This window comes from Lycorma delicatula, chromosome 2, assembly GCF_047948215.1.
Source record: "Lycorma delicatula isolate Av1 chromosome 2, ASM4794821v1, whole genome shotgun sequence".
In the NCBI taxonomy this organism is placed as follows: domain Eukaryota; kingdom Metazoa; phylum Arthropoda; class Insecta; order Hemiptera; family Fulgoridae; genus Lycorma; species Lycorma delicatula.
In genome coordinates, this window is record NC_134456.1 from 22,961,249 (window position 1) to 22,988,358 (window position 27,110).

Below are 27,110 nucleotides of genomic sequence, written 5' to 3' on the forward strand. Positions count from 1 at the left end.
ATGACTTTATGCACTATTACAGTTGCTTACAGTAACAAACAAATTGCATCTACTTTTATAAATTATCACAGTGACTCATCGTACAGTATTTTTACTGCCATAAGGAAATGTGTTGAATTACTCATACCTATCGTAACTTATGTTTGTATGATTTGTTTTTATGAGTTAATCAAAAAAGAAGAATTGTGTTTTGTTATTAGGTCAAAGTGCTTTTTTGTTTTCCAATTAGCTTGTGTAAAAATCATATCTATTTAAAATAACCTGTATTTATTAACCTAAAAGTTTTTAAATTCCTGAAAAATCACATTTTTTAGTTGAATTTTGGAAAACATATACTAGTGTTTTTTTTTAGGGTGAATAGTAGCATAAAATTTCACGCTTTTATATTGTCTAAATTTGAATGTTTCATAGCCAAGTGTTTTTTTTTTTTTATTTATTATTTTTTTTTTCTTTTTGCTTCCTTATATACGAAGTAAAGGAAGTATTGTGATCATGAAAAATTTGGGTCTCACATTTCAACAGAAATATCCATTTTGACCATCCCTGAATCCCTTTTGACTAGTTTTGGTGTGACATCTGTACATACATGTCTATTTCACATAACTCAAAAACGATTAGCCATGGAATTTTGGATTTTGTTCTGTTGTAAACCTCCTCTTTTGATTGCAATCGACTGGACCAAAAGTGTCCAAAAAAGCCCAAAATCCAAAAATTTTGATTTTGGACTTTTAATTAACTGCAGTAATAAGCAGTAATTAAGTGGTACTTAATTTCATTGGTTCCAGAGTTATAGCCAGATGAAATTTTAATTAATGAAATATTTGGATCTTACAAGAGGAAGGTACATCAGTTCTAATCTGACTAAATAAACATATATATATATATTTTTTTTTTATTTTAAACGTATTGATTTATTAATAATTATTAGCCTCTGATTATAAAAAAAATTGACAATAAATAATAATTCTATAATAGCAGTAAAAAAAAAAATGAAAAAAAGTTGGTTTGTGTGGAACTACGTTTCGCACGAGATTTGAGCGTGACAACGTCTTGCAAAGACCGACAATGTCGCGATATTCGTCGACCTTTGATTGTAATGTCGCAAAAAAATAAAAGTTGTTATCCTTATGAAGTAAACACATGTTTTTTGAGAAAGTGGCGTTGGGCTAGATGAAAATACCAATTTCATTAAATTCATCCATGATTTGGATGTTTTAAAAAATTACTTGTTTAAACAAACAAATTGAATCAAAGTGATTGTTTAATTACTAATGAAACACATTAATATTCCATTTTTCATTTCATTTAATAATAATGATAATTTATATTAATAATTTTTGCAAGTTAAATTGAATGATTTGTTCAAAATAATTATGAACAATTTGTTATAGAAATAAACTTTAATCAAATCAAATTCATGAAATTGCTGTTTTTGAAAAGCCCGCCAAAACCTGCTTGACATGATAGTATATTCCATTGCACGACGGTTAGGCGGTTCAACTTGTCATTAAAAGTTCTAAATATTTTTAAAACTCTTGTTAAGTAAATCGAAATTCTGGTTAAAAAACATTAATATTCAATTTTAAGTTAACTTAAATAATTTTTTTAAAAATATAATCATGAATAATTAATTATAGAAATAAATTGAAATCAAATCAATGACAATAAATCGAGTGGAAAAGAGATAGATGCGGCATAAACCGAACGCTTAGGCCGATCGTGCCACTCTCTCTTGCTCGTGCCGCGCTCTCGCTCGTATGCTCGGCTCAGGCGGAACGGGACAATGGGTCATGCTTTTTCGTGCCGGCGTTCATCGATTTATAAGATGTTGTCATGTCAAAAAATCAGAAGTTATTAGTGAAATAAAATTTTAGGCACTTTTCATTTTAATTCAAAAAATTCTCCAGAGGTTAATAATTATTAATAAATCAATATATTTAAAGTAAAAAAAAAAAAGTTTAAAAAAATATATGTATCAAGTCGGATTCAAACCGATGTGTCCATGGTTATAGATCCAACACGTTCTCATTTACACCACATAATTACTAGAGCAACGTGAAACAAAATTAATATATAAACTAATATAAAATGCTGGTACGAAACCACAAAAAAAATGTGATGCAGTCTGGTGTACACCACTATACAATTGTGTAACTGTTCACATTATTAAAGAATTACAGGATCGTATCTCACTTTCAACTGAAATAAGTTTAAATGAAGTGCAACAGAAAATGTGCATATGTAATTTAATAGGCGTACAAGGAAGTCATGTGGTGTCCACATCAGATTTTTTAACTCAAAAAAATATTTATATGTGTTATGTAGGTGTATTTGTATTGTAGATGTTTATAAAAATAGTTTCAAGAGTTCAGTGGATGGTCCCCCAAATCAAAATAAAGAAAAGATTTATTTCAACGTATGTCCAGAAATGCTTAGTTTACAGGCTATCTGCCATTTTGTATTTTTAACATAAAAATTTATTTCTCAGGAATGGTTAATATTATTGAGCTGAAATTTTTTATGCTGTTAGGGTACTTGTATAAAAATGATGAACCTGATCTCTCCATTCAAAGTGGCAGCCATGTAAACTTTTTAATTGTTAATATCTTTGCAACCACTGATTTATTTAAATGTTATATTTTACAAAAAAAAAAACGTTAAGCATTTTATGACAAAGAAAATGACATCTTATTTATTCAAATCTGTTCATAAATAACAAAGTTATAGCAAAAATTCTTGAAGTGAGTCATTCTAGATTAAAAAACCAGTTTTCATTTCCTCTCGAACAAAATGAAATAACTCAACACAATCTCAACTGGAATAATTTTATTAATGTTATCAAGTAATAAATGATAATAATTTAATAATATTGAAAATATTACAATAAAATAAAATATTATTGAAATCATGAAAATATTATAATCAATAATATTAATATTGAAAAATGATTTGCAGTAAAGCAGATGTAATAATTAATTAACACAAGTCATTATTGTTAACCAGCTTGTATAACATAAATTTTAATATCCTACAACCTTTTAAAACCTACTCCTATAGACTTTTTTTGTTACAATGAACTTAGCATTAATAAATGCATATACTCATGTACTTCAGATCAGTGGTCACAGCGTAATCTTAATGAATTAACTAAGCAAAGCTGAGTAGTTTTAAAAAATTCTCACCTAAACAGTAAGACAAGAAATATATTAATCACTTCTAACTTGCTCTTACATTATTCATTAACTGAAGATTGTTTTAATACTCGTAAATTAAGCTATAAAATATTATTAACAGCAGAGAGTGAAATAAAAAAAAAAAAAACAATTTCTTTACATTTTACAAAAATGTACTTTAATATATTACAGAATATAAATTTTTAATATCAAATTAAAAGGATTAATAAAAAATTATGGGTAAATGAAATTAAAGTGAAGCAAGGAGAATGGGTCTTAATAAAAAGTTTCTAATGGAATGTTTCGTATATGAAGATAAATCTGTGCACATTACTTAATGCACTGTCCTTTGTCATTTATCTCTTGGAACTTCCTTTTTGTTTTATACTAGTATATCACTACATATGTGATACAAATTCCTAATGGAATTTTTTTCTTCATTGTTTTTCTTTATTCTTAACTTTTTTTACTTCTTATTTCTTATGTCTGTACTTTTACCTAAAGATAAGCTTTGTATGTACCCATGGATAATGTCAATAACTCTTTAACAGGAAGATTTAGGAAGATCTAAATTTTTTAAATTTAGATCTTGAATAGCCTAGGTTATATGGCAATTACATCATTCTGACTTTATTGCAATGTGGTTGCACATTCCACTTACCCATTTTAGATATTTTATAAATAAATAATAATAAATGTTTACTTTAATTAATTTTAATATATGTTAATACAAATAATAAATACTTTAATTAATTAAATATATGTTATATTTATTGTATTAAATTCAATTGTGTGTGTGTCCAGTATAAACAGCCTGAAAAAGTGTGTTTATATGTTTCAACTTGACAACAATGGTACTTCCAGATGGGTGCCATTAATGTTGAGCCAATCTGTAAGAGGTTAGAAAACATCTGAAGTATATACCAGCTGGTCAGGTCTCACTGGTAATTAACAATTAAAGCCTAAAAACCTCTCTTTCCTCCAACATTTCTCTTATTCTTGACAGAAAATCCTGCTGTAGACAAACTTATTCCTTTTAGTTGTCCTTTCCATTATCCTAGAATACTCAATATCAAGAAGGAATCAAGATAGAAAACTGAAAATTGGATATGTTATAAAACACATATTAGGTTATTGTCCAAGAGGGAAATTTCACAACTTCACCCCCAAGGGAGCTAGGGCCTCTGTCAATGGTTTCTCTGAGATTACATAAATGGATCTTGAAAATTTGAAAGCAATCAGTCAGTTGGTTCTTGTGTGATGCTGTTGCAAATGGCCAGAACTCCCACAAACTTTCCATTTGTATATTAAATTTGAGTAGCATATTTAATCTTTGTATTCGCATTCAGTTTCTGTTTGTTAAGGTTAATTAAGTTAATTTCTTAAAATTAATTAAACTTGCTGGTGTTTTTGTGTTCCTTTCTTATAAAGTTCATTTGCAGGAATCTTTGCTTCTTCAGAACTGATTATGATTTTTATATTTAATTAATAAAAACATAATTGAATTTTTAAATTGTTGACAAATGTTAAATTATATTAATTATTTTAGACAGTGAGATAAAATAAACAAAGGAGACAAAAAAGAAAAGCAGTAAATAGGAAAATGTTGTAATTGATTTTTAAAAAAAATTAATAAAGTTTATCTATAAACTTAATAATAATTAATTTAAAAAAATAAATTAATAAATAATAATTATAATTCTGCTTCTAGGATGCAATTAGTTAAACTATAGGTAGATCTATGTTTGGTTATTTCAATGTAGTATTTAGTGCAATTACTGCAGTTTAGATTTTACATTCATGGATTCTTGTGTACAGCAGTCAGAGTGCACCTTATTAGTTTGTTGTATGATCTTGAGTATTTTGTTTATGGTTTTGAAAGCAACATACCAATTGTCTTTTTTGTTGTCACTTTTATATGAATATTGATTGATGTGAAGAAAGTAGCATTTGGAAAAATATAGCTAAAAGAAGAGACAGACTTATAGGCCACATACTAAGGCATCCTGGAATAGTCGCTTTAATATTGGAAGGACAGGTAGAAGGGAAAAATTGTGTAGGCAGGCCACGTTTGGAGTATGTAAAACAAATTGTTGGGGATGTAGGATGTAGAGGGTATACTGAAATGAAACGACTAGCACTAGATAGGGAATCATGGAGAGCTGCATCAAACCAGTCAAATGACTGAAGACAAAAAAAAAAAAAAAATTGATTGATGTATGTTTGTGTAATATACCTACTGTCACTAAGTGTATTTTTGTTCCCTTTTTTTCAGTGCAGTTGAATAGTCATAAGTATGTATTAAATATTTTATTATATTGAGTTATTCAGTAGATGGCTGACTAGGTTAAGAGTAGTATATTACATAACACAACAAGTGTGCAATAGCTACATGTTTTTGCTCCATGTGGTGATACTGAGTGGATAAGTGTGTCTGTTATGGTGGGTGGGTGATGGTTTTGTACATATTTTGAAAGTGTACTTATTTATTTTCATTACAGTCAACTTTAAGGAAGTTAAGTAATTTGTTGCATGTGTATTCTCTAGTGAACTCAAGTTGATGTGTTATTTGTTAGGTTGTGTAGCATCATAATCTTATTTTCTGCCTTCATTTGTTTTATTTCCTACTTTTGCACAGGAAAAAATACTAGCAATAAATCATCAGCACCAGTTTAATTTTTTTTCTTTATTTTTCTTACTATGCAGTTCAAACTTATTTTTAATATGTTAAAGTATTTAAACTGGAAATATTTAGATTATATGCTAGGCTGGTCGAGAATCGTTTTTATTGTTGTTTATGAAGTAGTTTTATTCTTTATGATTTGATTTTGATTGTATATTCTAGTATTGCATTGTTCTTTTCTTTTATTGATTGTAATAATAATAATGAATTTATTCTCTGAAATTATAACAAGTTTAAACTTAAATAACATAATATATTGTGTAATGCATTATCAATATGCTTTTAAAACATAAGATTAAGTGTCTACAATGTTGATTTATTGATATGGATAAATATATACTCATACACACCCAATAAAGAACTGGTAAAAATCTGCCTTACATGTGGGCCGGAATCAGTAGCAAGGGCTTTTTAATGTAGAAATGTATATGTGCACAAGGCAGAATAGAATCAAACACTGTACTTGTATATAGATTTAAACATCAGTTATCCAAATATTCCATAATTTTGAGCTTCTTTGATAGCTTAAGACAATATCAAATTTTGTAACTTCTGTTTGAAATATTATGATCAAAGATAAATTTTATATTGCTGCTAGAAAAAGATATTGAATAAATTCATAATGAAATTTTATTAATGTGGAAGGAAGCTAATCCAGTTTAAAACATTTCTAGTATCAGCAAGACAAAACTTGTTTATTAGCAAAAGCTGTTATCTTTCCATAAAAATTTTAAAAATAAAAGACATTTATAAAAAATTATTAAAAATATATTTGCTCCAAAACAGTTATTTATATGCTTGATTTTTTTAATTTGATAGATGCTTGTGCAGTTGTAGAGATGGTATCACAGGATGCAAGTATGCAGCTGTGTAGATCATGTACATCCTTAATTTTGTTGATAATTTGTTTTATGCTTGAGCTGTTGTAAAGTGTTGTGTATGACTTAATGGTTCTGTTCATATTTTTTAAGTAGGCTTATATGTGTTTTTTTATACTGAGGTTGGTGAATAGTGAAAGATAAAAACTTTTTCTTTTAGTCCATAACTTTATTTTTTTGTTAGGGAATATCTACAGTTTCTAGCAGGAAGCGCTAGCCCATGTGCAGGATTAAAAGCTGAAATTAATGAAAGAGGAAAAGTCTTGAAATCAAAATTAATATATTTCTTATAAACAGTACTTTACACCTTGTCTGTTTGCACTAGAGCTTCTACAGTAGAGCTACAAAAAATTATTTTTTCCCCTGCTGATAATTTTTTTTATCCCTACCTTAGATAACATATTTACTCCTGGTTTATGTTTAATAGTATGCTATGTTATACTAGGCTGATTCAGTAATTAAACAGACAATTAGGTGTACAGCAAAAATGGTTTATTAAATAAATACAATTTTTTTCTCTACTTTTCCACATAATCCCCCACCAATTTCTCTGCAGTTGTCCTCTCATTTTACAAGTCTTCCTATCCTCTCACTGAAGAATTCTTTACGTTGATTTTGAAGCCAGTTTTGAACTTTTTTTTACCTCTTCGTTGTTGAATTTGATGCAAAGTTTCCTTCATCGGACCAAACAGAAAAAAATCAGAAGGGGCAAGGTCAGGGCTGTAAGTAGGATGAGGTAACCCACTTTGGCAACCCACTTTGCCAATAGTTTCGAGCATCATTTGTGCTGTATGAGGTCAAGCATTGTCTTGAAGAAGAAGCATACCTTTCCTCTGCCATTCCGGACACTTCCTTCAATACAGGCTTGAATTTGTTCTCAATTATGGCTGAATAGTGTGTTGCTGCTCCAAATAATCACAGAAAATCGGACCATGGGCACTCCAATAGATGGTTAACATGACCTTACCAGCTGATTGTTGCGTTTTGAATTTCTTACGGACAGGCAATTCAGGGTGTTTCCACTGCATGCTTTGACGCTTGGATTCCAGCTCAAAATGATGTATCCAAGTTTCATCACAGGTTAAAATCCTGTCCAAAAATGCATTACCTTCGTTATTGAAACAATTTTTGAGTTCAATGCAAATGCAAAATCTCGGCTTTGTGTTGAACGGTAAGCTCTCTGGGAACCCACCTTGCATAGGTCTTTCAGTAATTCAGTTTGTTTTGAATGATGGAAATGAGTTGTGCCAACACTTGCTTGACGTTTTTCAGCAATTTTTTCAAGTGTAAGTTGTTGGTCTTGTTGGATAAGTGAATCAATACGAGAAAATTTAATGCCGAGGTCGGCGCTATTACCGGACACCCAGAGTGATGCTCATTGGTCATGCTTTTGCAGCCTCTTTTAAACTTTTCCACCCACACGTAAAAGCTCACGCTTTATGCAACTACTGCTGTATTGTTTGTTCATCCAAGAGAATATTTCTGATGGTTGTACACTTTCTGGAACTAAAAATCAGATTACAGAATGCTGTTCTTCAAAAGTACTTTCTTCAAGCGGACATGCCATCACAACTAAGACTTTAGATGTTATATTTATGTAAATATTAATTGAACAGCTGACTAACACTCTTCACAAGGTTGCCAACTAACACTTACAAAAGTTTCAGTTGCCTGCATTAAGCATTTCCTTTACTAAAAATGTTTGTCTGCTTAATTATTGAATGACCCTTTTAATCCTGATTTGTCATTATTTCTGAAAACCATATTTTACAATAAATTTTGTAATAAGAAAACTTACATTTAGAAACACATACTGAATATTGTAGCAACTAATTTCAAACTCTTTTTTTATGGTGTATTTTCAAATAGCTGGAAGAATTTATTTACAAACTTGAATGATTTTAACATTGCCGTAGTCAAACACCATTATATCTATCCTACTATGCACTTTTTATAATAATAAACAGTATTTTTAAATTTGTCAACATCTAATATTCTTGAAGTAGATTGAATTCATTAATCGTGTAGTCCTTTTTTTATCAAACTTCAAAATCTCTATGAATAAAAAGTCCATTTTAAAAGATTGAATATGAATTAAAATTTCTTTCAAACAGTAATGGCTAATTTAATTTTAATTTGTAAGTCTGTTAACAAATTTTGGATTACGTTCTTCATTGTGTTATAATAATATTAAATCCATAGTTTTTCAAATATTAGTTTAGTCTTTTTTTTCTTTTTTGTTAATAGTAAAAATTAGAATTATTTTTAACTGATAACTGGTTTTCTTTTATTTTTATATTTACATATAGGTTAACTTCAGAGCAAATTTTAAGTTAAGTTGCCCATTAAATAAACATGAATATTACTTTTGACAGTGTAGATTTCTGAATCGTGATGAAAGTTATGTTTAACTTACATGGACAGTTAAAAAAGATACTAAAGAGGTTTCAAAATGATTATTCAACATTAAATTTATATTATAATGCAGTGATAGCGTTTCTAGTGTAAAATTGAATTTTCTGCTGTAAATGATGACATGAAAGGCTAAAAATTGATTATTTTTCATTTCTAACAATATTTACTTCGATGCCTGGCTTCATATGTTGAACCATCTTCTTTGTTAGCTGGTGGGAAAGTGATTCTTTATTTGACTCATTTAAGTGACTATAACTGTGCAGGACTGTACAGAGATCTTCGTTTCATGATTGATGGTTAATAAAGTCAAAATAGTAGTTAAGTTATAATTATCTGTTAAAATTGGGCCTTTTGTAATTCAAAGCTGTTATCTCATAATGTGTGAAGCAGTTCTTATTCATTTTTGTCTGTTTACTAAAACAAAGTTCATTTACATATCTCTGTAACTAATTAGTATTTAGTTGATTTTACTATTTTCTATTGTAATATACATCAATGCATGAAAGTTTTTACCGTTACTTTTTATTTGTCTATATACTATTTATATGTTTTGTCATTCTATTAATAACTTATGCATATTTTCTCATTTGCATTTTTACAGTTGTGATTTATACTAATTTTTTTTTCCATAAAGGCGCGGTTTAACTCCACCACACAGAGTGAAATCAATATCAATGGCCACATTTACTCCAGATGAAATAGACTTTGTTAAAGCTAGAGGAAATGATGTAAGTTTTTTTTTTTGTTATTAAGTCTTTTTCTATTAATTTATTTGTATGTGTATATTCAGAAAGTATGAGTGCAAGTTAAGGTTTTTTTTTCATTTGCAACCTGAACTCGTGTATTTATTTTCTGCATAAATAATTTTGTTTACGGTTAATATGTTATAAAGGTACTCTTTTACTAAAAAAAAATAAATTTATTTCAGATTCTTGCTAAAATTCTTGAGTTTCCATCAAATAACAAGTTTTTTGTTACATTTTAGTTTTAATTGAAATAAAAATTTACAATTTTATCATAACTAAGTTCTCATTAGAGAAAAGAAAAAGAAGTTGTTTGGAAGAGTAGATATGATAATCTATTTGTTTGAAAATATTTTATAATCAAAATATATTTATTGTAATTATTTGTCTCCTCACCTCATCTTTTAAAACATTTTAATACCTGTAATCAGGTGTAAACATATATTTATAATTCTTCTCCTGTAATCAAATATTTATTGGAAAATTTTAGCTACAACTTAGTTTAGTTTTCATCTGCTCTCTAAGTTGTAGCTATGTTAGTAGGTTTGGTGATTTTAATGGTAAATAGCGTTCCAGTGTTATACTCTTTTTATTACTTAGGTTACTTCTACACTGAGTCATTGTATATAATGTAGAAACATTGTACACAATCTAATGTTTTACTCCAGAAAAGAGTGCATTAATTTGTTGCTTTATTTGTTCTAGTCTATCTTGTGACTGTGATAAATACAAATCAACCTGCAATGTAAGAGATACTAATTGGCATTCTTAAGATTGAACATTAGTGTTTTCAGTTATGACCTATTTCCAGTTTATGAAATGGTATTATCAATGTTAAGATTGATTGTCTGTTAATGTTTCCTTACTTTACATTCTTAGATTAACAGCTACTCCCTGGTATGTTCCAAACGTTTCAGAACCATCAATTTATAAGGAATGCAATTTACTGTCTTACCCAGAACCCAAAATGCTTTTCATTATTGAGAAAGGATTTCCATTTTCAAATCTGACTTGTGTCTTTGGTCAAGTTGTCTTAACCTATTTTCTGTAGGACTCCTACCAAGGAGATTACTTAATTATATTGATACTATTAAACAACATTAAAGAAAATAAAAAATTATAATGTAGTGGAGTTTACTCTTAAATTATCAAATTTTTCAGGTTATAAAAATAATCATTAACATTTACAACATTAATTTTTATTTTCCATAAAATTAATTATATTTATATTTTCCATAAATTCTTCATAAAATTGATGTGTAGTAGCACAGTTTGCAAAAACAGAATTTATCCTAAGCAGATGCAAACACTATTTCTTTTTCTTTAACTAAATTTAAAAATTCTGCTTCTGTGTGTTAAATAGCATCTTGTAAAGTTATATATTTGAGATAAAAAACCTTTAGACACACTATTCATTAATTTGTCCATTTTCCAGATAGATAAAAAGATAAAATGATAAAATTCAGCTTGGTTATAGGGAAAAAAGCAAAAATTATTTTCATTTACAACTGCTAAAAGGTTAAATAAATGGGAATTGGAAGCTTGAAAACTATAGCTAGACCCACTATTCAAAAGTAATTTTTTTTTTACTAATCTGTAAATTTTTCTAAATTGTATTTTAATCCATTTGAGCACTGAAGTTTGTGAAAAGTGCTCAGGGTAGTATTTACTCTCATTAGAGGAATTTATTATACCATCCCTAAAATAAATTATCAGGATTAAAGCTTCATTCTCTAATACCGATGTGTTCTGAGTGTATTGTGGATTGGGAGATGATAATACCTTTTCAAAATACTGTGAACACATATATTCCTTTTAGAACTACCTTGATTTGAGTGAAGTTGGGAGTTTTATGGACTTCATAGCTCCTAAATATTTCATAATCCAACTGATAGAAAATAGAATTCAATCTTGAAAAAAGTTAGTGTTGGGGGTTTCTCTTTTATTCACCACCCCATGAAGGTAAAACCCAATTAGCACAGATTTCCAGATTCTCATAAATATTTGTAACATTTGTAAAATAAAATGGAAATAATTTTATAAAAACAAATAATATATATGTATATATAAATATGGTGTCTGGGCTATAGGTATCCAAAAGTAACAGCTTATATTAAGAGAACCACTTAATATAATTTAATAACTTTTTTTTAATAAGCAGCACTCACTAAGTTTTAATGTATGTAGTGTTTAGAACCATCTGTGGCATTATTAGATCAAGAGAGCTTCAACAGTTCTCTGACTTAAATTGTCCAAATCTTGGACTTTTATTTGGTACACACAATTTTTAATAGATTCCCAAACAAAAAAGTTCAAAGGAGTAATGTTTGAAGATGTAGAGTCAGTCCATGCAGTTGGACCTCCTCGTTTGATCCAACATCTAGGGAAAGTGTTGTTCAAGAACATAACATGGTACCATTTTGATGAAAGTGGTGGAACACCATCTTGTTGGAAACTGAAACCAGCAGGAATCTGAGGAACAGCAAATTTCTCAAGCATGTTGAAGTATGTGTGTCCTGTCACAGTGAGCTCCATTAAAAAAAGACTGGCTGATGCCATTTTTGTGCTAACCGAACATTGACTTTTGGTGTGTCCTATTCATTTTCAGTTACTGCATGCGGATTTTCAGTACTCCAAATTCTACAATTGTGTCTGTTAACTTTCCCACACATATGAAAGGTTACCTTATCAGTAATTTTCTAACAAGATAATTAGAATTGTTTTCAACACGGTGCATTACCACCTCTGCAGCATACTGGTACTGTAGGCAATGATCATTGGTTTAACATGATTAAAGTTGTAACTTGTACAGTCACAGATGGAGCCACTTATAAACAATGCCTCGAACAATGGAATGAGGAATTTGCAATTCATAGCTAGCTTATGTAATTGACTTTCCTGGACTGGCAATGAATGCATCACATACACGGTCCACAGTTTCCTCACTAACTGAAACTTTTGGATGATTTCCAGTTTGTGATACCAAGCTTCCAGTCTATCTTAAAATCTTATCTCATTGACAAATTGACTTTGATGTAGGGGAGGATTGATATTCCATTCAATTCATGCATACCATTGAACACGTGTAACTGATTAAAACTCCATTAACCAAAATGCCCTAAACCTTCTATTGTGGGGTTCACATGTCAACTGACTACAATTGCATTGTGAATTGGCATGCCTTTTGCTGACCTTAAGAGTATACAGAACAAATCTTGGAGATGTTTCCTTTATCAAATGAGCCTACAATTAAGAGATTACAGAGACTGGTTTTCTAAATATAATTTTACTCAGACACTTTTAGCTCAAACACACACTCTCTCTCTCTCTATATATATATATATATATATATATATATATATAGGTGATTCATTTAATGTGACCGGCATTTTCTAAACTCATTCTACTAGCAAAAATATTGAAGTAAGTTCATATAAACATGGATTCAGAAACATTCCATTAGTGAATTACAGCTAGCGAAAGATTTCACCCTGATTCATGGGCAGAGAGTAAAATAAATCATACTGAAATTAAGGGGTGAACTTGATAATTTCTTATGATTTTTGACCTGACAAATTGAATAAAATAGGTTCCAGAACTATATCTTAAGTAGTTATCCTAATATCCAATGTAAAAGATGAAAATTTGTTGTCTAAAAACACATTTTTTTTATATTTGTAATACAAAACATTTGTTAAATGACTTCATAAAATGTGTAAAACCTATTATCAAAACTCTTAGAGAATTTAATTTTGAAAAAATTGTTGTAAAATAGCCCAATAAAAACAAAATATACACAAGTTTAAGAAATTTGATTTTATTACTAACAGTTTTTTTTTTAACCTCCGGATCCACCTTAGGCATTCTTCAGAGGATGAAGATGAATGATTTGTAGCATGTGTGAAAATGCCATGCCTGACCGGGATTCAAACCTGGGAGCTCTGGATGAAAGGCCGAGACACTACCACTCATGCCATGGAGGCCGGCTTATTACTAACAGTTACTACATGAAAACATTATGTGTACAAAGAAGCATGCTTGCTTTTCTATAACGCGCAGTGATAAAGAAAAGTGTTGTATTAAAGATAAAAATAATAAAAAAATGAATAAAATAAAAAAACTAGTACTAATGTTATTCAGACAGAAGCATTTATCTCTCTTTTCAAATTCACTGTCAAATTGAACATTTGTGAAATTATAATTCATAAGTTGGTAATACAGGAATCAGCTGGCGAACAATGCATTTTATGTTGTGTCATCAGTGCATTGCTTGTTCTGCATTAATGCAGTGAATTGTTGCCAGTACAGTGTAGTTTAATTAACTGAGCGCACACACGCACGCGTGTGAGTTATTATTTGTGTCATATTATAGCAATGCCTTTGTTATTTAAAATTGAGAAATACACCAACATGGTATTTATCTTCAGGGTGTTTGATGGAAATACAACTTCTGCTACAGAATATAAAAAATGTTTTCCTAATTACATAGTTCCAAATCTTAAAACAATCAGTGAAACATTCCATATGGTACAAGAAATGGGTACATTTCCCAGCATTAATACTAACCATGACCGTTCTGCCCATAGTTTCTGATATTGATGAACCATTATTTAGGTTACTCAACACATTCTAGGTGTTAGTAAACAACACGTTTCTTGGCTGTAAGAGTTACCCAGTATGTGTATAGTAACAAGTTGTATCCTTACCACAATCAACAAATACAAAATCTTCAACCAAGAGATCCTCCTCTTCATTTCATTCATTCAGTTTGTTAACATCATTTTCTGTAATTGATAACATTTAAATGTTTTCATACGGTAAGTGGTAGTAATAAAGTCAGATGTCTTGCACTTGTATTCCTTTTTTATTGGACTATTTTTCATCAGTTTTCTTAAATTTAAATTCTCTTCAAATTCTACAAGTTTTAATAATAGATTTTACACATTCATTAGTCATAACAAATTTTTTGTATTTAAAACTTAAAAAATGAGTTTTTAGACAATAAATTTTATGTTTTAATCAGATGTTAGGAAAATCACTGAAGATATGGTTCTGGAACCTGTTTTTATTCAATTTGTCAGGTCAAGAAACTATCAAGTTTACCCCTTAATTTGGGTTTCTAGAATTTCAATATGGATTTATTTCACTCTTTGTCCATGAATCAAGGCAAAATCTTTCGCTAGCCATAACTTGCTAATGGAGTATTTCTGGACCTATGTTTATTATGAAATTTTTTTCAATATTTTGTTAGTATTATGAGCTCAGAAAGCGCCAACACTATAAAAATCACTAAATAGAAATTTTTACCAAACAGATTAGATTTTTTTTTTAATAGTATTAATTGTAAACATTTATGCTTTATAATGTGATTAATTGTGCATTTATGTTTAATTTTAAATTAGCAGCCATGTCAATTTCTAAATCATTAGTATCTATAAAATTATTAGTTTTTGTCAAGTGATATGTAAATTCTGAATATTAACAGTACTACTTAATGTAGCAGAAAACAATGTAATAAATTTTAAGTGGATCCCTGGTAGGATCATGGATTGGTCTGTGGTTGATGATTGCTCTAGTGATCATTGACATACTTTTTGAACTGGTGGATGGGCTGCGCGATGTCTATAGAAGGTATTTCCCTGTTCCACAGGGTGCTTCTTTGTACAGGAGAGCAGATTGACGTAGATTTAACCCTGGCTGCTTCACTCTCCTCGATTCCAAAGGTAACACCTAGTTTAGCTTGGAGAAAAATTTTGGCAATACTCTTCCTTAGATGTAAAATATTCTCCTCTCTTATGGAGGAATCAGTAAAGAGAATAAACACACTCCTTTAAAAGTCCTCCAGATCATCTCCCCAGAGAACTGTGGCTGACTCCTTATAGGTAAACAGCAGCCCATAGCCATCAAATGTTTGACCCTTGAAGCCACTTTGAATGTTAGCTCTGAGAATCTGTTTTTCGGCTTATTGAGATCGAGAATGACAGCAGTGTCCCCCTCTCATTTCAGAAATACCGGTTCATCCAGTTCCACGGTCTTGACGAACCATTCTCCTCAATTTAGTGACCAGAAGGTCTATCTATGTCATCATTCTTGACGCCCTCTTCTAATTGCTGTAACAGTTTGCTGCTACCAGCATCAGTCCTGGTCTGACATGCAACTTTTCTCACTTCTGCCTTACTTTCAAAGAAGTTGCATTCAACAAATCCTGTAAATGCTGTCACGACCCTCACCAGATCTACATCCATTGGATGACCTGGGAGAACATTTTACTTCTGTGGTGATAACAGCTGCTGATAGTTTCTGCCCTGTGCCCAGATTGTTGGGTCAATGACACAGTGGACCATGTCCTCTATGTCTGTCCTTGGTAAAGGCTGAACGTACCAAAGTAGTTAGAGAACTTGAAAGGGTGAACACCTTTCTTGATTTTCAAGTTAATCGGAAGGTTCATGGAGAATGGTTTCCTTCGTTTTCTTGCATTACGTAGATCGGCTGAAGGTGTTTAAACAGAGTAGGTTCCCAGGTGGCTAGGGTTTCAGCCAGGACATTTGGTCAGAGGTAGGCATATTGACAGTTTTAGAACAGTAATTGTTAAAGTGGAGTGGTGGAGCTGCGTCAGTGAGGGGTGACTGTGCTATCGAGGGCATGGTAGTATTACATAATGGATCACAGGGTTGGTCTAGTAGTGAACTCATCATCACAAATCAGCTGATTTTGAAGTTGAGAGTTCTGAGGTTTAAATCCTATTAAAGGCAGTTACTTTTATTTAAATTTTGAGTACTAGACAGTGGATACCGGCGTTATTTGGTGGTTTGGTTTTAATTAACCATACATCTCAGGAATGGACTGTTCAAGATCACACTTCATTTAAATTCATACATATAATCCTCTGAAGTAATACCTGATGCTGGTTCTGCAGGGTAAACAGAAGAAAATAGTACTACTTAACAACTGATTATCCAATGCATTAAATTGAACATAGAATAATTTATATAGTACTATCCTGACAGTTAGCAATTAAGGTTAAAGTTTTATTCTTTTAAGAGATAGTTATGGTTAAGTGTCCAAATAGAAAAAATGAAAGGTTTGTATCTAATTATAATGTTATTTTAATGTATGTTTTATTTTAATTTAAATACACATTGTTGTTTTAATAGCAACTTTATTTTAATACTCTCCAAATAAATTTCAATTTTTGTTTTTTTAAAACATATTTTATTGATTATTGTTAGTTATTTTTATTTTACAGTATTGTCGAAGGGTTTGGCTCGGACTATGTGATAATGAACAATCGACCAAAGACGAGCAACAAATCAAAGACTTTATGATTTCTAAATATGAAAGGAAAAGGTATAATAAAATGCTTATAGAAGGTATTTATTTAAAATCTTATTTTTAATGTAATAAGCTAATAAAACAATTATAGTATAGACTGAATGTTTCTTTACATCTTTTGGACATATTCTTTTCTGTTAATTATAGTGCTTTCATATTTGAGTGATTATTGATTAGCTACTGAACTGTTTCTTTTTTCCTTGTGCTCAGTTTATGACCTTTAACTGCCCTTTAAACACTTATTTTTAGGAGTTACATTCATTTTTTATATCCTTTTGTCAATAAATATAATACTTGTAAAATACTAGTATTTTAAACTTTTGAGTACTATTGTGTTTGTATTATTTTTTATTTATATTAAATTTCATTATTTTAATAAAAAAATTAATGAAATTTTTCCATCTGACTGTCCCTTGAAAATGAAAACTCTATAGAGTAGAAATTCAGGCACCAGTAAATCAGTATAATATACTATAAAATTTTGTGCACCCAAAAAACTACCAGTCTACAGCTCACTGCTTGAATTGAACAATATAAACTTGTTTAAAAGCGCATTTTCTTTTTTGTTAATGGGTGAGACAATTCTTTTTGATTTCAGATATATGAGTAAAAAGTAATTGTATTTATGCATAATATGTAGTCATCATTGGCCTTATCTGTATATAGGAAGTGAGCCTATTATAGGCTTCCTGTGAGCACCAGAGCCCCTGTTCACTACTCCTAGCCTGTTATTCTCTGTTTAGATTATTTATGATATTTAGGAAATTTTGAATGATTTCCTCTTAATTCATTTAATCTTTCTTTTGAACCTCAAACACGTAAGAGATTGAAGCAGAAATTCAGGCAGCAATATAATTTACTATAAAATATTTCACCCAAAAAACTACCAGTCTACAGTCTCACTGCTCTAATTAAACAATATAGACATGTCTTGATTGTATTATGCAATAATCATATAGCTCATTCTCTTCAATTTCAGCCAGCTTGCAACATACTATGTATGTGAGTCCGTATTGTTAAATCAGTGTATGCATTCTTCCAGTGTTTTAAAAAAACACAATATCAAAAGCAATTCACAAACAATCTGTTTTAACTTCAGAAATATTCATAATGGTTATTCAGGGTTGATTTGCGTATTATTTTCTACCCTTCCTAGCATTGTCACTCTAACCATTCTTAGTTGAAGCGTTTTGGAGTACCTCCATTCTCAAAACTACTTTTAGCACTTCCAGAGTGCTAAAAGTAGTTTTGAGAATTAAAAGAGTCATGAGTCATTACTATTAATGTTAAGAGTGAAAATGCTAGAAAGGGCTGAAAATAACAAATCAATTATAATAATCCTAGCTGAAATATAAAATATAAAAAAAATTATTCAGGATATTGGAAAGGATTATCACAATAGTTTTTTCCCAAATAAGTACAATTATAATCAGTTTTAGTTATTTATTTTTTTTTAAATAATTAAAGAACATCTGATTTTAATAAAAGTTGTTTTAAAATTAATTTTTTCCATTCACATTCTTTCATTTTAAAATGAAAAAATGTGAATCATTCAGCTAATTTTATCATGGTTTAACAGTATGTGTTAGATCTGTATGCATAGGTCTAACTTGTCAATGGATCTATTTTACTGGACAAAAAAATATTATTTCTTACACGTAGCCTATGTTAATTGGAATTAAACTATTTATTAATATTTCCTTAATCAAATTTTTAAATGTTGAGATTTACTAACAGATTTCTTCTAAAATTATACTACACAAAAGAAGCCTGTTTCATCAATTTATAAGAAAGCATGAAATAAGTCAAGAAATAAGAAAAATTCTATAAAAGAGTACTGTTCAACAGACAGACCTCATTACATTACCCATAATACATTCCCCAATATTTTCCAGAATGATGGCTAGAGACAGGTATTTGAACAGTTTTAGTATTTTTCATTTTGCAATAATAAAGAAACCACCAGGCTTTTTAAAATTCAAGTATTATTAGATAAATTTAAAAAAATTGTTCAAATGTGTTTTATCTTTTTAATAGTAATTGACAAGTCCTTAGTTTGTTCATAGGACAGCTTAATTTTGTTAATGTAAATAATAAAAATTGTTTACAAAAAAAATGTTTTAATTTTTAAAATTTATTCCTAGAAATGAAAATCTCTCTCTCTCTCTCTTTCTCCCACTCCCACTCCCACTCCCTCTCACTCTCACTCTCTCTCCCTCTCTCTCTCTCCCTCTCTCTCACCCCCCCCCCTCTCTCTCTCTCTCTCTCTCTCTCTCTCTCTCTCTCTCTCTCTCTCTCTCTCTCTCCCTCTCTCTCTCCCTCTCTCTCACCCCCCCTCTCTCTCTCTCTCTCTCTCTCTCTCTCTCTCTCTCTCTCTCTCTCTCTCTCTCTCTCTCTCTCTCTCTCTCTCTCTCTCTCTCTCTCTCTCTCTCTCTCTCTCTCTCTCTCTCTCTCTCTCTCTCTCTCTCTCTCTCTCTCTCTCTCTGTGTGTGTGTGTGTGTGTGTGTGTGTGTGTGTGTGTGTGTGTGTGTAAGGGAGGGAGATTTAAACTTTTAGCACATGAGTGCTAGTAGTCAGTTATAGGGCACCATCCATTCATTATGATTACAAGACACTCAATATTAATGTATTGCTATTCATTGTTATCAGACTCATCATTGTACTGTGTAGTTTTATCCTGTTCGGATTTATTTTTGTTTTTTTTATGAATAAAATTATCTTAATGTACACTGCAAAAATCCTTTTCATTAGTTGTAATAATGCATTCAAGTCTCATTGTATACTTATGTTGTTGAACAATTAATATAAATGCAGCAGTATTATTAATTTTTTTATTAGTTTATTATGATGTAAATTATTGTGGTGTTTACAGGTTCTATTTGAATCCGTCCACAAATGCTACAGCGAATGGTAGCAGTAGCGGAAGTTTATCACCTAATAATACTCCTACTCCATCTACACCATTAAGTCAAGTTAAACCCTCAACTCTTTCCACGGCATCAGTTACTACAACTTCTACAGCACAGATATCAGCACCAACATTATCCCATCCTACTACATTGCCATTGAAACTCCCAACTACTGCTAATAATAATAATAATAATAATAATAATAGGCCTAATACTAATGGATCATCAGTTCAGGTATTTTTTTTACTTTTAATTTAATTAATCATTAGGAAATTTTTTTCTTAATTGTTTCATATATCTGTTCATAGATACATCTGCTTTTTCTCTTAAATTACCCTTATTTATTACTGAAACTGTTATTTTAATCTGTCAAAAACTGTACAATTCTTCAGATTTAAAAATATGACAGTTATACGTACATAATAAGTGAAAGATATTTTGTCAGGAATATGATATTTTGAGTCTTTTGTTATATTATTCTCTTTTTTACTAGAGTCAAATGCATTTTAAAAAAGTGGTTTACTGTTTAAACAAGAATCATTTGTTTATAAATTTATTCATAAATGCTTAATTGTATAAAGCAGACACTTATGTCAGCACTATAAAAAATAAGTAGATCCTTTTCTTTACATTTATTATAAGTAATATGTAAATTTAATAAATGAATTGTTTATAATACAAGGATCTGTATTATTATAAACAATACTTCTTGAGGGAGAAAAGTATTTGTAGAGATCTTTTTATTTTTATTAACTTAAAACATATTAAAAATCGAAGACCAAAAAATAAAAAATATTAAACCCAACTAAAATTTACAGATACACTTTTTTTTTATATGATTTAGTTCATTAATTAGTACTTATTTAATTGTGGATTTTTATTCATAGATGTTATAAATTCAGTTTTTATGTATTTTATACTATAATTAATGAACCATTCATACCTCTGATTTATATAGCAGCCTGAAAATATTGTAACAAAAAAATCACTGAAGTAAATCATGCAAAAATTTCAGATAGTATAATTTAATTTTGTTTTTTTTTGTTTTTGGTTGTTTGTAGGCGAAAAACGCTTGGGCGTTATCATCCCCCGATAGTTGTTATTAAAAGGGTAATATAACTCCGAAATAATAAGCTATACAAGGTGTAAATTAATCATATAATAAAAATTTACTAAAACAAGCCAAGAAGGCAAAATAAAACCCAAAACTAATATCACAGACAAAGTTGATAAAACATTAAAGATAAAATAATAAAATAAAGAAAGTATAAAAACTTACCTAACTCTGATGGGTTGTGCAAAAATCCCCACGCCGGATAGTAAAATTAAACTAAAAAATCAAATCGAAAATAAAGGTTAAAATTACTAAAAAAATCTTCTTATAGAAAATCATATATAAGTATATTAAATCCTTTGCAGTAACCCAGCACTATGCAAAAAGAGAAGCATTCGCTCCAAAACCCTGCCATCATTGCCCAAGACATCACGAATGCTGCTGGGTATATAAAACTGACGATGCAATGCCGCATAAGATACACAGTCCACGAGAATGTGGTGCACAGTCATGCGGCAGTTGCATCGTATGCACAGGGGTGTGTCACCTCCTGACATTAGATATTCGTGTGTGATCCTCGTATGCCCCAACCGTAACCGGCAGAGGACCACTTCCTCACGACGAGGGTTCCTGCAAGAGGAGCTAAACATGAGTCTTTAATTTTGTGGCTAATTTTTGAGCATTAAACTATTTTTAGTGGGAAAAAAATGAAACTTATATTGGTGATTTTCTTCTACACATATGAACTGTTATAATAAGAAAAATTTAACCTGCCCCTAATCTGCAGACAAGTTCAAACAAGAAGTGGTAATGATTCATAGGAAATTGAAATACTGGTTCCAATGATGACACAGTAGGGATTGATACGATGTATATGCAAACATTAGCATTTAGTCAAACTATTTTCATGTTATAGTCTTTTGTCAAATGCTGAAAGTTGTGATTACTTTTCATTTATAAACATTATTTATTTATTTATTTATTATTATTAAATCTACTCTTGTTTGATTATAAGAGTAAATGTCTGAAGCTTTGTGTGAGGACTAATATAATTTTTTTCTTATTCTCTGATTCTAAATAGAAGTACTGACTATATTTTTGAGAATTAATGTTAAAGTAAGTGCTCTTAATGGCTTCTTTTTATTTACTAGAGTACTGACTTGTCCCTGTACAAATTCTTCTTCACACAGCAATTACTAAATTTATAGATAAGAAATGTTTCGTTAAATAAAAATATATCTATAAAAATTATAATTTCTTCATGACTCTTCCTCTAGTCCTATTGAGCAAAGATGGCAGTGACAGTTTTACCACTTATAAAAAGTTTTATCTTATTCAGTTAATGGTAAAGTCTAAAAATCAGATAGTTCTGTACAATTTTAGTTTTGGCAGAACTGTAAGTGTTTTATATTCAAAGCTGTTTACCTCGATGTTTTATTTATGTATATTTTTCCAAAACCTTTCAAAATCACTATTTTTTTTAACATTCTATTTGGTTTTAAATAAATAAGTATAAAAGTTAAATGCATGCCCTTTCACCTTTTATTTTATTATTTCAGGATTTATTTATACTAAATGAAACTCTTAAAATGAAAATTTAAATACATCTGTTAACAATTCAACAATCTCCCTAACTCTGATGAACTAATTTTAACATCTATAGGGATTACCCTTGTGGTAAAATGGAACATTGAGTCTAAAAAGTTTTCCAAGTAATATAGCTAAAAACCCAAGTAAAGAGTGTGCATTTTTATTTTGTTTACTCTGTGAAGCAGAAAAAATCTTGAAATAGACTCCTGAGGTGTTACTGTTAAAAGACATTGGTATATATAACTATTTTAAAAATTGATCCATAGTTGCAGACATCAGAAGTTGAATATAATTAATCCTTTTTATGTGTTAATTATTTGTTAGCTTTCTTAACTGAACATATTTTTTTTTTTAATTACAGATAATTGCTGTTAATGGTACTAAGAGTAGCAATAACAAAAATGCAAATCACAATAATAGCAATGTGTTCACTCCTGATCAACTATTTACTGCTGATTTTAGCAGTGCCACAACCGATCCATTTAGTTCCTCTAATAACTCGCAATTCGGCACAGCGCCTGCACAACCATCTTTTGCTAATTTTGATAATAATCCTATATTTAATTCATCATCATTATCAACAGCAACAACAACAGGTAAGCTGTTATGAATATTTACATTGTTGCTTTTTTTCTGACTTAAATTTAACTGTGAGTTATTTTATGTTTATTTATTTATTATAATGGCCTAAGCAAGTTAATTGATGTATATAAATATGTAAATATTTGAATGGAAGTTTGTAATAAATTGTGTCTTTCAGTTTCTTGTATTAAAATATTCCAGTAATGAAGATAATTTAAAGCAGAACTGTGTTGAAACTGTTTATTTTGTAATTGAAAAAAAATTGCTTGTTGTATAAAATTAAAAAATTTTATGCATTGTTAATTCTATAGAATTATTTATTTGCTGATAGATATTTCTTTTTTAATTCAGATTATTTTAACAAAATTGTTTTTGCACTGTTTATAAAATGAATATTTTTATTTTTTTAGTTTTTTTGCTGTATAAAATTTTATTACATACAAAAATTATGGATTATCATGTAGCCATAGATCAGGTAGCCTACAATTATGTTGTGGATTTTTAAAACCATGCCATTTTTTTTATTTTCTACTGTGAGAGACTTGTGAAGGTGTGAATCCAGTTGATTCAATAGTTAATCTACTGTTTCTTGGTTGCTACAATGATCTAATAGAGATCACATATAGCAACAACAAAAATGCAAAACCTCTATTAGGATCAATGATTCTCTAATAGAGGATTTACCCCTGTTTCAGAAACTGGAAACAAATGTCATTCTCACATTTTTCAGTATAAAAAACAAACTTTTTATCAGTTTGAACACAAGAATAATGCCTGAAAATGTTAATTCATCTAAATCATTACTGGAACATCCATATTTTTAAAGAACTTTGCTTTAGTTCAAAAAGAGGAACATTGAAATATCAACTCATTTGATAAAGAAGCATAAAATTTTATTTATTCTTTAATTTGCATAATTTTACATCATCTTAATGTGTTAACTAATTTAAGAATTTGTTTTATAGAAGTAAAAGTAGTTTTAGGAAATAAAATGTGTAATAATATTATCAAAACGTGTTCTTGTACTAGCCCAATTGTTAAGAGAATTTAGCACTGTTCAACTTCTGTTTAATCAATCTAAAAAATTAGTAAACTGAAATTCAGTACTTTGTGTACGAGTTTTTTTTTTATGTAACTGTTGATCATAAATATGAAGAATTAAATTGTTTAATAAGAAGTGAAACTATGTTTTGTACATTGTAAGGATTTGTGGTTAATTACTAATTAGAATTTAGACCACAATTGTCTAAGTACAGAGATTCTAAAACTAATGTAAAATAAAGATATTTATATAGTTATGCATTTTTTTGCTATTTATTATTACTTATAAAGTTTTGCATTTATTCTTTATTTTCAAATACAGCTGTTCTGTTAACTCTAAATGCTGTTATGTTAGCAATAAGTTTCTTCATTTTTCTTCTTTTTTTTGTATATATATATATATATATATTTTTTTTCAAGTTGGTTATGCTTTATTAAAGGGTCTGGGGGGTCAACAGAACCATGGGGAAGTACAAGTTCTAATATCTCATTACCAGCATCTTTGAATTTCGAGATACCAATGAGAACACTTCAATATAACGTCGCTCCAACCAACAGATGGAGTGAGTCTATGAGCCTCTTTGTTGTCGTGAGTTTTTCGTTTGAACGAATTGATTTTGCTTCATAGACCTTGTCTGTCTGTGGATTTTGTTAGGAGTATTTTTTCTTTTGTATTGTTGTTTCTTTTTTCAACATTATTTTTCAGTTTTTTTTTTTTTTGTTTTTTTTTGCTAATTGCACATATGTATCTAACTTAAGCTTTTATTTAACTTTTTTTTTTAATTTAGTTACTGCTTCACATTAGCTATTTAGAATTTTTGTGTTTTTTAAATGTAGTTATATGATAATATTTGTTGTATTTTAAAATATATTCTCTGACATCACTCAAAGCAGTACAATTAACAAATTGTGTTTATATTTATTAACTTTTTATTGGATGAGTTGTTAAAAAAAATAAAACAAATTTGATGTATTACATCTATTTTGTGAGATGTATATTTGCATGTATTTTGTATTAGTATGCTCCATATTGGATCCCTTTCTGTTGATTTTTGAGAGCTGTGTTCCTGTTCTGGCAGACCCATTGTTTCATATATGATGCTTGCATATTACCTTTTTTCCACATTAACCTTTTACAGAACCATTTATTAAGTAAATTTATTAGGTTCTTGAATTGTAAGATGATAAATATAAATTACAGTACTCTGGTTTTATTTCTTCTAAAAAGGAATTCCTTCTTCATCCACATTTCTGTTGATGGGATGTCAGTTTGTTCTTATATATTGCTATTTAGTATAATAATATTATAGTGATGGTTGAAAGTTTTAGAGCATTTATAACTATCCAATCTAAATATAAAATATTTGTGTTATACACTATAAATTTGAAGGACAGATAAGTATATCATCATTGACTTTGTGTTGAATACAAATGTTGAGCTCAAAGTTCAATACACAAGATCTGACAATTTGTTTTCTTGAGTTCATCATTAAAAAGTATACAATGAAAAGAAGCTTGAAATGTTTTTTTGAAACAAGCTTGAATTCTTATATTGTATGCAATACAATATAAATCAGCAATCTTCATCCACTTTCATAATCCTTAATTTTCAAACAGCTGAAAAATACAGGGAAGTTTAAGATAAGTGAATAAGTAGGATTACCTAATTCAGTAATCAGTTTTTGGCCAGAGACTGTCATGATGATTACATTTTCATGGATGATCCATTTGTCATGGTAGAATTCAGGTCAGTTTTTTTCTTTCATCTTTTCTTCGGCTATTAATCATATACTTAGTTACCTGTTAGACCATACCAAATCTCACACTCTGTTCACATTTACTTTTTAAAATTTTTGTTTTTGGTTGCCCAATTCTAGAGCATTCATTCATAACTTCTTGCCCATCTTTTTTCCTTTCAAAGATACTTGACTTTTGAGACCATCCACACCATATTTTTGTTTCAGTAGTTGCAAAATTTTAACATAATTTTTTTGATTTTCACTTAAAATTTGATGTTAACATGATACTCTAAATTTTGATCACTCATTTTTATGCCAGTTTACCTTTGAGATCTTTATGTCGTTTTAATAACCAATTAACAAATGGTCCTGACTGCAACTTGAGGTTAAGATATGCATTAATTAAACATCTACAAATCATGATTAATTATTATGTAATTCCAACAAACCACCACACTGCCAACCAGACTATGCACCTGTTTTAGGAATTAAATTGTCAAATTTTTTATAGTTAAAATACCATATTTACAAGTTATTGTACATTACATGCTTAAATGGAAAACTATTCATTAAATTAATGTAATGGTCATACAACTGTTTCAATCACAAGCTGGAATTTTTCTACTGGTGTCAAAATAATAATACTTCTTATATCCTGAGATATATTGTCTACAAAAAGACAGACCATCAGTTGAAAGAGGAACTGGATAGTTGTTTCCAAAATATTCATTTTAAGGTAACTTATAATGTTTCTTTAAAAAAATATATTTTAAATTAAAGATAAATAACAATTTATCTTAAGATTAGTATTCTGGAGCTTAGTTTTGCAAATGAAAATCGCTGGCAAGTATCTAGAATTTTGATTTGATGATTCTATACATTGTATTGCATATTTCTTCTACTTATTGTAAAACCTGTTTCCTAGTTGGTACATTACAAAATATATCTATAATTATGTAATTAAATAAATA

At 29.4% G+C, this 27,110-nt stretch overlaps 1 protein-coding gene across 1 annotated transcript in view; it reads left to right on the forward strand.

The window, feature by feature from the left end:
* Positions 1–27,110, forward strand: part of drongo (Arf GTPase activating protein drongo) — a 125,764-nt gene that overhangs the window by 54,925 nt on the left and 43,729 nt on the right. Inside the window, exons 2-5 of the mRNA XM_075358464.1 lie at positions 9,784–9,877; positions 17,139–17,239; positions 20,097–20,143; positions 21,674–21,702. Of these exons, the coding sequence (XP_075214579.1) occupies positions 9,784–9,877; positions 17,139–17,239; positions 20,097–20,143; positions 21,674–21,702 (271 nt within the window). The remainder of the gene's footprint in view (positions 1–9,783; positions 9,878–17,138; positions 17,240–20,096; positions 20,144–21,673; positions 21,703–27,110) is intronic.